Here is a 12,537-nt window from a genome sequence, read left to right on the forward strand (position 1 = left end):
AAAGATGTGGGATATAGAACCAGAGCATACTGATTTGGATGCTCCTGCTTCTCAGCTTCTTGCATTGACACTTGATGACTCGGAAATTGAGCCAACTTATAGTGCAAGTGCAAGTGGCATTGGCTCATGTAATGTCAATGTCAATGAGGACGACGAGGAGGAGGATGAAGAATTAGATGATCCATTTGATGATTAAACTTTAAGTTTATATTGTTGAAAGTTGAAACAATGATACTTGAATATTTTGTCATTTTGATATTAAACTTGATGTATATGATGCTATTATCAATTATGGTATGATCATGATGCTATGATTACAAGTTTATGTTTGTTTTGTTGTTTATATGATGCTATGTGACATGCATATTTTAATTCATGCTTATAGGCTTCACAAATATCAAAATATATATATATATATATATATATATCATAGTTTTAAAACTCTTTGACTCGCCTCGAACTCGCCACGGACTCGCGAGTCCTTTGGCGAGCCGAGTCGACTCGCCTAGGACTCGCGTGGCGAGTCCAAGCGAGTCCCTGCGAAAGACTCGCGAGTCTTTCGCAAAGACTCGCGCGAGTCTTTCACTCGGACTCGCGAGTCTTTCACAGGGACTCGCGGGCCCAGAAAAAACGCGCCCGTGGGGCTTAAAACCATTTTTTTTTTCATTTTTTGACTTCAATTTGGGTTTTTTTTGGCTGGAGCAGGTTAGAAGGGTTTGGAGGAGTAGAGGGAAGAAGGAAAAATCAGCAAGAGAGATCTAGGTAAGGATTTTTCTCCTTCTTTTTTTTTTTCATTTGAATCATTTCATTGTTTTGAAACTGAAAAAAATCTTGAAAAACAAGGGGATATGCTGCCAAATTTTTTTCTATTTTCTTTCCTAAGTTATTTCCTCTTTTTTTTTTCTTGTTTTTGAATGCTATTTTTCCCAAATGATTCATTGTCATTTTTTTTGTTGATTTTCCATAAAACCCTGCTGATTTTTTTTTTCATGTTAAATCAGCAATGGCAAGTTCAACTCCAAGGGCAACCCCAAGGTCAGGAAGACAAAGAGATAAAGCTTGGAAATATAGGATTGCAGGAAGCAAAAAGGGGGAGGTCACTTGCACCGAATGCACAAGATGGATGACTGGTGGAATCAATAGATTAAAATACCACCTTGCACAAATACCTGGATATGGTGTGGAGGCATGCCCCAAATCAACTCCTGAAATTATTAGAGAGATGAAGGCCATTCTTGCTGAGAATGATATGCATAAGGAAGAAAGGCAAAAAACAAGAGAAGCCATAGCAGCTGCAATGAATCCCACATTGTCCACTTCGGGTCCCATTGGTCATAGTCGGGGTCGTCAGTCACTTTCATCTTTTGGTGACAATGAAGGTGAGGCTAGTGGCACTCCTGTTAGATCAGACCCTAATTTTTTTGTACCACGCAATGTTCTAGGTGCACAACCTTCACTTGAAGGTACAGGATGGAATAAAGAGAAGCATGAACAAGCACGGATAGCAGCTTCAAACTTTTGGTTTTACAATAATCTATCTTTCAATGCAACAAACAATGTGTATTGGGAAAGTTTTGTTAATGCATGTACAGTGGCGGGTAAGGGGTTTAAGGCCCCAACAGGTCATGACTTCAGTGGGCCATTGCTAGAGAAAGCTGTGAAAAATACAGAAGGTGTGGTTGATGATCAGAAAAGGTATTGGAAGAGAAAAGGATGCAGCATTTTATCTGATGGATGGACAGATGGACGGAATAGGACTCTTCTCAACTTCTTGGTGGCTTCAAATGGTGCAATGGTATTCATAAAGTCTGTTGATGCCTCAAATGAAATAAAAAATGCAGAGACTTTGTGTAATCTGTTGGATGGTGTGGTTCGGGAAGTTGGAGTTGAGAATGTTGTCCAAATTATCACGGACAACGCAGCTGCATATGTATCTGCAGGTAGAATGCTTATGCAGAGGCATCCTTCGATTACATGGAGTCCTTGTGCTGCACATTGCTTGGACTTGGTGCTAGAGGACATTGGGAAGATTGGATGGGTGAAGAAGGTGGTTGAAGATGCAAAAAGTGTCACCAAATTCATCTACAACCATACTTGGGTGCTTGCTTTGATGAGAAAATACACAAATGGCAAGGACCTTGTGCGACCTGGAGTGACACGATTTGCTAGCCACTTCATCACTTTGCAGAGCATTCTTAGTGCCATTCCTCATCTTAAGCAGATGTTTGTGTCAGATGCTTGGTTGGGGTCTGCATACTCCAAAAGACCTGAAGCAGAGAAGATTGTGACCATTGTTTTTGATGATGGGTTCAATAAAAGTGGAGAGGAGTTGACTGCGGTAAGTAACAAACACAAAAGTAAAGTTTATACAATCTTGTCTATTTGCTGATTTTATTTTTTAGGGGTTGATTTTGTATTAATTTAAAATTTGTTTTAATTTTTTTAGGTGACAGAACCTTTGGTGAGGGTTCTTCGTATGGTGGATGGAGAGGGCATGCCAATGGGTTTCATTTATGAGGCCATGGATAGGGCCAAAGAGGCCATTTCACATTACTATCGTGGAAATGCAAGAAAATGTGAAATCTTTTGGCGCATCATTGATCGTAGGTGGACAAACCAACTCCACCAACCGATACATGCCTTCGCCTACTTTTTGAACCCGAAATTCTACTTCTCTGATTCATTTAGGGCTGATGAGGAGGTCATGGCAGGTGTTATTACATGCATTGATAAGATGACACCTGATCCTGAGTTGAGAGACAAGGTTCTTGATGAGTTGGAGGTGAGATTTGACATTTGCAATTGCTCTATCTTTATTTATGAATTCGGAAATGTTCATTATTGAATTTGAGTTTGACACTTTGACTATCTAGTATCTATTTCTGAATTTGGAAATGTTCATTCCATTGTTCAAGATCTACAAAAGTGCAGAGGGGAGACTCTTCTCATCACAACTAGCAATTGATAGGAGAGGAAAACAACAACCAGGTAAAACATTTAGTAACTTAGTTCAACAGTGCAAGAAAAAACCTACAAACTTGATTGTTACATTTTTTTCTCAATTCTAATATTTCTAAATGTTTTTTGTAGATTTATGGTGGGAGAATTATGGTGCCGGCACGCCTAATCTTCAAAAGATAGCTATCCGTGTTTTGTCTCAGCCATGCAATGCTTCTGGGTGTGAACGAAATTGGAGTGTCTTTGAAAGCATTCACACAAAGAAGAGAAATAGATTGTCACAAAAGCGGCTCAATGATCTAGTATTTGTTCGGTACAACCTTCGCCTTCGAGTTAGACAGGGGGAGGGTGTTTCACATGAGGCCATTGACTTGGATGAAATTGATCCATATGGTGATTGGACCATGAATGAACAAAATGATGGTGATGATGTCCTCCTTACCGAAGAAGAAATTGCAGAAATAGAGAGAGGAGCAGCACAAGATGCAGAAGGAGCAAGATTGGATGAAGATGAGGACGAAGATGAGGATGATGATGAGGACTATGACTTTGAAGAAGACTCATCTCACCATTTAGATACCACAACACCCACTGCTACTACTTCTAGCTCAAGGCCTAAAAAATTGAGCTATATTAGGAAAAATACAAAGAGGAAGATGTAGTCTTCTCTTTGGTTTGTTCATTCACATTGCTGTTTTTCACATTTGCAGTTGGACTTGGACATATCATTATATGTAATTTTGTGAATATTTATATACTTATGCTGCCATTATAGTATTATACATTTTAGAGTTGAAACTTGAAACTTGAATATGCTGCCATGAATGATGAAATTTCAAATATTGTGTGTTTGTACTTTGTAGATCATATGACATGTGTAATGTTTCAATTATGGCACTTATGTTCTCTAAATGCATTAATTTTTTTATGTTTTTTTGTAAAACTACGGTTTTTTTTTTTTGCCGAGTCTTTGCCGAGTCTTTCGCGAGTCTTTCACGAGTCCGAGTCCGAGTCCAAAATTTTGGTTTGCCGAGTCCGAGGCGAGTCCGAGATTTTCAACTATGATATATATATATATATATATATATATATATATATATATAATTTACATGTTTTTGTACTAACGAACCCAAACCCCATTTCAAAATTTTGCCGTACCGGCGTACCGGGTTCTTCGAACCCAAACCGGAACCCGAACCCGAACCTACCAATAAATTGTTATTGCACATTTTAAAAATTTCAGCTTATTTTAATTTGTTTAAGTTATTTCAAGGTATTCTTTTTTATTTGTATTTTAAAATACAGATGTTAATTTATACATTTTAATGGCTGTACACCCACCGTCCCCAAAATCTAGAAAATTTTTGCCATCCAGAACTTCCATCCTCCCCCATCCCCGAAACTCAAAGAAACACCGGTTTGAATGATATGCAAGTGGACCTTGTTTTTCACTTGGTCAAGTACTTGAATTGATCTACCCTGTTATTATAGTTACAGCCAATAGCCATGAAAAGCTACGAGTCAAATAAGGAAATTTGAGAGCCTGAAATAGCACTTTCTTAAATTTGAAAAACCCTGATTTATATATTAGAAAGACTTGATAATACATCAGAAAATACCAATCAGAATTATAACACTACTTTTAGAAGAAAAATAATGTAAGAAGGTTTTGCAGTTCACACAAACAACTTCCCGCACGTACAATATAACTTTTGGAATGCTCAAGAATGTAGCGGACTTTAGACGATAATGAAATCAATGACAAACAAAAAAAGTAACAAAATTTTAAAGAACCGATAAAAAATACATAGATTTAAGGACAGGAGAGATTAAGTCTACAAAATTTAAGGAAAAGTTTGAAATCTAGGCAAATATGAAAACTAGAATTTTACTGGAATTAAATATTGCAAAACATGTTGTTCCTTGTTTAAACAAGAGATACAATTAAAAGTAAGTCACTTACAAATATCTATGTTTTTCAGAAATTCTTTAGCTTGTTTTTCTTTCTAATTTACTTTTCTGAGATGAGAGCAATTTGATTCTATATCATGCAGTCATCTGTTATCTAGGTCAGGGAATCTTGTTGGATTGGATTTTTTAAAAATATCTGATCATCTCGAGTAGTCATCTGTGAGGGGTTGCCTGGAGAGCCATTGGATATCATAGCATCTCCGAGCTATCCCAAGGAAACCAAGGCATCCACAAATTCAGAAAACAAAAACAGGTGGCATCCCCTGGTTATCCACCTTTTTAGGGTACATCCGGATTTTATTTAAAAAATGGGCAACCCACATCAGATAATTATCCAAGATGCATGGCTTGACCCCAAGGACACATTCACAGGGAAAACTGGTTTTAAATATTCCTTCCTATCAATGAGCCCTTGGTCTACTAGTGAAGTTGAATGGCTCCAAATGAGCCCAGCAGGGATCGAGTCTTGCTGAGTGCAAGGCTCCGACAACTTAAAGGATAAGACTGGGATTGTGCCCCATGCAAATTTGGCAAAATGGATACCCCTCAGTGCTTGGCTCTTAACCGAAGAGGTTTCAGCCTATAGGCTCGTGCACCCATATCGGATGGCAAAAACTACTCTGTGAAGGCCCTCACTGAGCTGGTGTGCTCACAGGCTTCATGCCCTTTCTGGGCTGCCGTACTCACAGGTCTGGACCTCCAAAAAAAATTTAAAAAGAATTCCTTCCTATTATGTAAGTTTTTAATTTTATACACAAAAATTCAAATGACATAATATAGTCATATAGAATGAAAACTCTTATTTACAAATGAAAAGTTACAAGGAGAAATTAATTATTGATTTGAAAAAAACAAAAACAAGTATTAAGTCTAATATATATATCAACATACCCACTCCTCTGTAGAGGCCACGGAATCCACCTTCCCTATAAACTTTTCTAAACACATCAGCAACACCCTGATATGCTGGCTTAACACAATGGGATTTGAGGTTGTTTTCTCGTCCTGTTATGCAAGGACTTGTTACCTGCACAAAATTAAAATAAAATTATAACAAAGCTGCAAATGAGTAATCTGTGAAGTAGGAGGTTAAATTTTTAGAATTTTTTTTCAGTTACAATAATGAATTCTCATGTGCTATCGTAGCATTAAAAAGTTTTTAAAAAAACCTCTAACAGACAAGCAGCACAGGAGAAGTATAACTTTCCTCAATAAATAAGATTTCCAACGTTAAACATATACATAAAATTCAAAAAAAAAGTTAGAGATAACTATGATGAGTGTTAGAGATAACAGTTTCTGTAAGTGTTTCTCTGAAAGTTATTTTCTTTGGTGATTTATTCTACAAAAACAATAGTCAATCTTGTAGCAAGTCCGTTCTCTCCAAAATAAGAAATTTCTACAGTCTACAGTAACTTAAAAGTTAAATACAGAAAAAGGAAGATCCACAATTTCAACCAATTCTGGTGGATTTCTGCATTATGTCTCTTGTTGATCAATATGCACAGGATGGTTGGGGCTCTGTTAATCAAATCAACCACATTTCTATACCTTCATTACCTAGATGATTAACTTTCCAAATTCCTACAGAAAATAAGGCTGAAAGTTGAGTTTGATTATATCTTGTATTCCAAAAAATTAAAAAACACTGAAGCTTTTAAGCAGTATGATGTAATTTGCCATCAACTATTGTTAATTAACAATTATGTCTTTATGAAGGATAATGTCAGTTCACATACATGTGTACTTAACTGATTATATCCATTCTTTTGTGTATTATCAAATATTTAGCGTGCATACCTTGTAGATACACTATGAGTGGTAGCAAAGCCGATGCCATCCTGAAATGTAGCTACAAACTATTTGGTAGTTAGGGGCCTAATAAATCGCCTCAGCTAGATCATCTCAAATTGCTAGTTCATAAAAGTTGAAAGAAAGATAAAAGAAACAGAAAATATCTTCTATTAAACAATTACTGGCATTACTGCAGATTAAAGTGGATGGAGCTTTTGTGTATTGCAATACCATTTATCCACATATCCAGCTGTGAAAAAATCAATAATGAGATCCATATGTCAGTGGTATATGCAAATATATATCTTTGGATTGGGTGTAATTCAGACACCAGAGCTAATCATGAAATTCAACAATACCTATGCTTAATCGTTGACCATCTACCCATAAAATGAATCTAAACAATATATTTACATGCCATTCTTAATGATCGAGGATTGGAAGAAAGCGAAAAAGAAGATGACAATGACACAATGTCAACTAATATATGCTTTGTTCAACGGGGTTGCACCCCCCAACCAAGCGTTTCCAAGATGTCTCCCTCAAAGAGGGGCTGTTTTCAAGACGTCCCCATGGTTTAGAGATGATATCATGAAGACTCTAGGATGCTTAGGGGACTTCCAGGCATCTCCTGACCACACCCAAGACTCCCAAGCATCCCCAACAACAGATCAGTAAAAAAATCAATTTTAAAAAATACATTAGTGCTTTATCCCTCATTAAGGCATCAAATTTTGTCCAAGCACGCCAAAAGGTAAAGGCCTTCTTGCAGAGGAACAAGTATTGGCATATATTGAAGAGCAAGCAAAAGCAGACGAAGCAACAGGCAAAATAGCTACAGTGGCTCATCTTTTGGCCAAGACTAAGAAAGAATCGAAAGCCTCTCCATCACCTTCCAATCTTGAACCTATAGAAGGCCATCCATTCTTGTATGTACCTCAGGAACAACCTGTGACACATAAGAGAGCAAAGGGACCCTTGGAAATGGCATTTCACAATGAGGGTAGAGAGACTGTTGAGCAAGATATAGCTAGATGTATCTATGCTAATAAATTGGCATTTAATGTTGTTCGCTCACCTTAATGGCAAAAAATGGTGAGATCAATTAATGAGGCTCCGAAGGGGTTCAAGGGCCCAAGTTATGAGAAAGTGTGATCTTCCTTATTCGACAAAAAGCTGGAACATGTAGAGGACTCCTTGAAGCCCATCAAGGATTCATGGGACAAAACAGGGGTGTCCATTGTATCTGATGGATGGAAATATGCAAGAAATCGCCAATTGATCAATGTTATTGCAGTCTTCCCTAAAGAGGCAGTGTTTTGAGAGCAGTGGATTGTGAAGGGCAGGTTAAGGACGGTCCACTTATTGCTAGCATTCTTTGCCGAGCTATTGAGGAAGTTGGCCATTGGAATGTTGTTCAAGATGTAATAAACAATGCCAAAAACTGTAGGGCTGCTGGGTTATTAGTTGAGGAGCGCTATTCACACATTTTTTGGACACCTTGTGCTGTCCACTCACTCAACCTAATGCTGCAAAAAATCGACAACAAAGTTGAATGGACAAAGCAGGTGTATGCTGATGTTAAGGAGATCCAAATGTTCATCACCAACCACCATATGTAACAACATGTATTTAGACAATTCTCAAGATTGGAGCTGTTGAAGGTAAGTTGAATAAAAAATATGTTTTACTTTAGTAAACTTTTTAATTTTATTTTAATTTTATTTTTTTATTATTTTGATTTTGAAATAGGTTGTTAAAGACCCGTTTTGACTCCAACACACTAGTGTTGAGACGACTTATGAAGGTTCGTGAGGCACTACCTAGGATGGTAATCAGCCCTAATTGGAGCACATGGAGGCAATCTAGCAATACAAAGGCAGCAAACACTAGGATATGATACTAGGCAACACTTGGTGGGATCGTACCTCTTGAGTTTCACTGAGCCTATATTAAGCGTAATCCATTATACTGACATGGATAGGCCTTGTTTGGGTGTGGTATATGATGACATCAATGATCGAGAAGATTAAAGTCATCATAAATGAAAAGAGCAAGATCCCGAAGAAACACTCTTCAAAGAACTACAGCAAATCATGGTGGAGACATGAAACAAAATGACCACTACATTGCATCTCCTTGCCTTTGCATGGAATCCCAAGTATTGTAGTCAGCAGCTCCCTACTGGCACAAGAGTTGCCCCATATAGAGATCCCAAAGTTGCTAAAGGGTACAAGGCAGCCCTTCACAAACTCTTTCACCATGACATACAAGCTGAAGCGAGGGCTGAATTCATGAGTTTTGCAAGCACAAATGATTGTGGTCGTGAAGCTCTTTAGAACAAGTGTATAGGGTTGATGCTCCTAGTTGGTGGTACTTCCATGGAGAATCAAACCAGCACCTACAACCTCTTGCCATCAAAATTTTATCACAAGTTCGTTCTTAGTTTTATAAAAAAAAATCTTCTATCTTGATTTTAAGTTTATTGTTTTATTTATATTTTAATTTTATTTATAAATCTCTAATTTCAAAATCTTGATAGGTTGCTAGTTCATCTTCATCTAAGAGGAATTGGAGTACATACTCCTTCATCCACTCAATAAAGCACAATAGACTACACTCCAAAAAGGCAGAGGACTTGGTCTTTGTGCATTCAAACTTGTGGCTCCTCACACACAAAGAAAATTCCTACAAACAAGGGGAGACAAAGCAGTGGGATAATGATCCAGAGAATGCTGAGTTGGATGATTCAATTTCCCGCCTTGCTGCACTTGGAGTTGATGATGACCATGAGCTACCTAGTGATCATGAGACTGAGAATACTAGTACCACTGCCAATGCTAGTGCCAATATAGTAAAATGACACTTTCTCTTACAATCAGTTTCCATTAAAAATAGCTTTAAATAAATGTCAGCTCATAATTGTAATCATAGAGATAATATCAGGCCATATGTTGAAAAAGAACACTCCTCATTTTCCCAGAAACCCAAATGGGTTGCTGAGGAATGTTGACGAGGTAGTTAAGAGTTTTGCTGGTCCATTCACCTCTGATTGTGTGCAGGAATCCGGAGCTGCCTATGCTAGAAGCAATGAGGCAGATGGTGCAAGAGAAGCAGTGAAGGATGGCTACCTTCATTTTGTGTTAGCAACAAGATTGGATGCATTACAAGGGTGCCTTTTGGAATCCAAATCTGCAGAGGAAGGAATGCATACGTATGTTGTTGCTGTATGTTTGTTACCAGAATTGACAGTGGATCTTCATATACAGTATGGCAGAGAGTTTGGCAGAGCTCTGAAAGAAGTAAAAGCTTTAAAGAAAATTCCCTTGCTGGAAATGGGTATTGAAGTAATGGGGGAAGCAGAAAATTATGCAAAGATAGGATTGATTTGTTGGTTTAATAATCTTTCGCACAATCTACTGGATTTGCATAAATGGGTGGCTTATACTCGGAAACCTTTTCTTACAGATTCCATTGTTATGCTGCCCTAAGGTCAGGAATTTCTCAATATTGAATATACAAATGCAGCTGAAAGAGAATTCATCCTTGCCAGGGGCCCATGGATCTGAGGCAACACTTTTCTCTTTGCCTTGGTAACCAAATTTTAATCTGTTGACAGGAAGTTACAGAGTTTTGCCAGTTTGGGTTGGTTGGCCTAATCTATCTCTACATTTCTGGATTGAATCTTCTTTCAAAAGCATTGGCAATAAACCTTGTTAAGTTCATCTATATTTGTTTTGGAACTTTAAAGCTCTCACATCCTACTTTTGCTCATATTTTGGTAGAAATCAATTATGTCTTCCACTTGAGATATGTGGCTGAAGGTGGAAGACAATATTTGGAAGCAAAAACTTGACCATTACAGGCTTGCTTTTAGAAGTAGAAATTGTTTTGATCTTGGTTATTCATCGGATTTGTTTTTAAAGAAAAAAAAAAGAATACCCCTAGTAAGGCTTCCTGGTGGCAGAATGCAAAAACCATTTTATCAAATTGTTGATGGCCATCTAGAAAAGCCTCTTTTTGCTAGAGCATCTAAATCTTTGGAGATTCGTTGTGAGGGGAGGTCCCATTCTTTAGAGGATTGCTTGGCAAACGACAAGACAGAGAGCAATGATGGCTAGGTGGAGACCACTTCTATTAAACCTCTGCCCATTAAGCATGTTTTACAGGTAGAGACAGAAGTTCCAACTTTTGATTCAGTAGAAATAAATATTTTAGGGATTTCAAGTGAGCTCTACTCTAAGGAGTTTTCTGCTCTGCAAAAGTCTGATTCAAAAGCTATGACTTTGGATACTGCTTATGAGGCTCTCTCTTACGAAGAGGAGGATGAGGATATGGACTGGTAGACTTGTCCCATAAAAAGGGAGGTTAGACAATGGTCTCTAATATTAAACCTCATTTGAGGAAGTAACCTTCTTATCAATAGGCTGTTAAACCTAGGATATTATTTGATAAGGATTTAAAGCATATCTGGTTTTATAGTGTACTGTAGCTGTTCACCCTGTTTTATTGTTCTTTCAAGGGAGTTGACCACAATAGAACCGACAAGTAATATACCAGCTCAAATGTTTACCCACCTCGCAGAATGAAACAGTTCAACCTTCACCCTTCCCCTGACTCCCATTGTAGAGTGTCTCTCAGTGTAATTACTATGGTGTATGGTGTATCCTAAAATCAGACAATAGTCACATTATCATCATGAAAGTCATAATTTTCAACAACCCATTCATCAGAAGCTACATCATGATGTAAGGATGACAAAGATATAACCCTTTACAAAAACAAAACCTGTCCCAAATTAGAAAAACCATGCTTGTACTTGAGATTGAAGCGGTTCTACTCAAAATACGTTTTAAAATATTATGCCTCTCGAAGAACAATTCTGGATGGAGGATGGTCTACCTGGTAAGCCAACTTGGTCCGAACTAAATCCAGAGGATAGGTGCACAGAACTGCAGTGCCTCCGGCAACTGATCCAGCTAAAAGATCCACAATAGGACCTGTTCCCATAGCAGGACAATTATTTATAATCCAGCAGCGATATTGCTCATATGTCATAAAATGTAATGCCGCATAAGGAACGATTCTAAGAACACTAGCTCCATTTCCTCTGGAAAAACAGATGAAATGAAGATCAGAATAAACTCCATAAAGAAAAAAGGTGATTTGGCAGTGAAAAGAAACATTAAGAAAAAATCACAAATAAGAGCTTCTTAAGGAGATTGTTATCACACTTGTAAAACCCAAAGACGCCTTCATTTTGTAAGATTTTTCCCAGAGACTTCCACACTCCAAGGTTGTGAAAATCACTATGCCTTGTCTGCAAACATAGAGTAAGATTCCAAGCAAAGATTGTTATACATAGAAATTTCAAACAAACAATCAGATATAATCATATAACAAATCACCTACTATAAAATCTTACAGCTACTAGATCTGATTTTTCCCAATACCCTCATTCTTTAATGATATTGCTCAGATGTGTGTTCCCCATTTCCTAAGTACATTTCAAATTTAAAGTTATAATTGTGAGATTTCCCAGTAGAATCACTTTTTTTGTTAATTCTGAAAATCAGTAATCGATGCATTGGAAAGACACTGATACATAAAATGACGACCAATAGCTGTTCTGAAAATCAGTACAACATCCTATAAATTATCCTCTAAAAACCCAACCAAACTTAGGATAATCCAATCAACTTATTAAAATATGGCAAGAATCTTAAGGCCTAATTCTAAAATCACCCAGCCAAACTTGGGATAATCCAATCAACTTATTAAAATATGCCAAAGGCCTTGAGCAATAGCAAAAGT

General features: G+C 37.4%; 2 protein-coding genes across 4 annotated transcripts in view; one reads left to right on the forward strand and one right to left on the reverse strand.

The window, feature by feature from the left end:
* The window catches only part of LOC131058160 (mitochondrial carrier protein CoAc1), a 35,555-nt gene that overhangs the window by 5,319 nt on the left and 17,699 nt on the right, over positions 1 to 12,537 (reverse strand). For all 3 annotated transcript variants that reach the window (XM_057992134.2, XM_059210895.1, XM_057992135.2), the window contains 3 exons: positions 11,958 to 12,043; positions 11,626 to 11,833; positions 5,821 to 5,956 (listed from right to left, as the gene is read on the reverse strand). In XM_057992134.2, coding sequence (XP_057848117.2) covers positions 5,821 to 5,956; positions 11,626 to 11,833; positions 11,958 to 12,043 — 430 coding nt within the window. The remainder of the gene's footprint in view (positions 1 to 5,820; positions 5,957 to 11,625; positions 11,834 to 11,957; positions 12,044 to 12,537) is intronic.
* Positions 816 to 3,688, forward strand: LOC131858034 (uncharacterized). The gene is made up of 3 exons (XM_059210894.1): positions 816 to 2,338; positions 2,447 to 2,782; positions 2,916 to 3,688. The coding sequence occupies exons 1-3, from the start codon at positions 1,004 to 1,006 to the stop codon at positions 3,066 to 3,068; spliced, it is 1,824 nt and encodes a 607-aa protein (XP_059066877.1). The 5' UTR covers positions 816 to 1,003; the 3' UTR covers positions 3,069 to 3,688.

The sequence above is a fragment of the Cryptomeria japonica genome, chromosome 9 (genome assembly GCF_030272615.1).
Source record: "Cryptomeria japonica chromosome 9, Sugi_1.0, whole genome shotgun sequence".
NCBI classification, from domain to species: Eukaryota; Viridiplantae; Streptophyta; class Pinopsida; order Cupressales; family Cupressaceae; genus Cryptomeria; species Cryptomeria japonica.

Bases quoted from the DNA above. Each gene is read 5' to 3' on its own strand.
- LOC131858034 (XM_059210894.1), top strand. From the start codon at position 1,004: ATGGCAAGTTCAACTCCAAGGGCAACCCCAAGGTCAGGAAGACAAAGA. The intron at 2,339-2,446 runs GTAAGTAACAAA...TAATTTTTTTAG, and splicing joins GTGGAGAGGAGTTGACTGCG to GTGACAGAACCTTTGGTGAG. The intron at 2,783-2,915 runs GTGAGATTTGAC...CCATTGTTCAAG, and splicing joins AGGTTCTTGATGAGTTGGAG to ATCTACAAAAGTGCAGAGGG.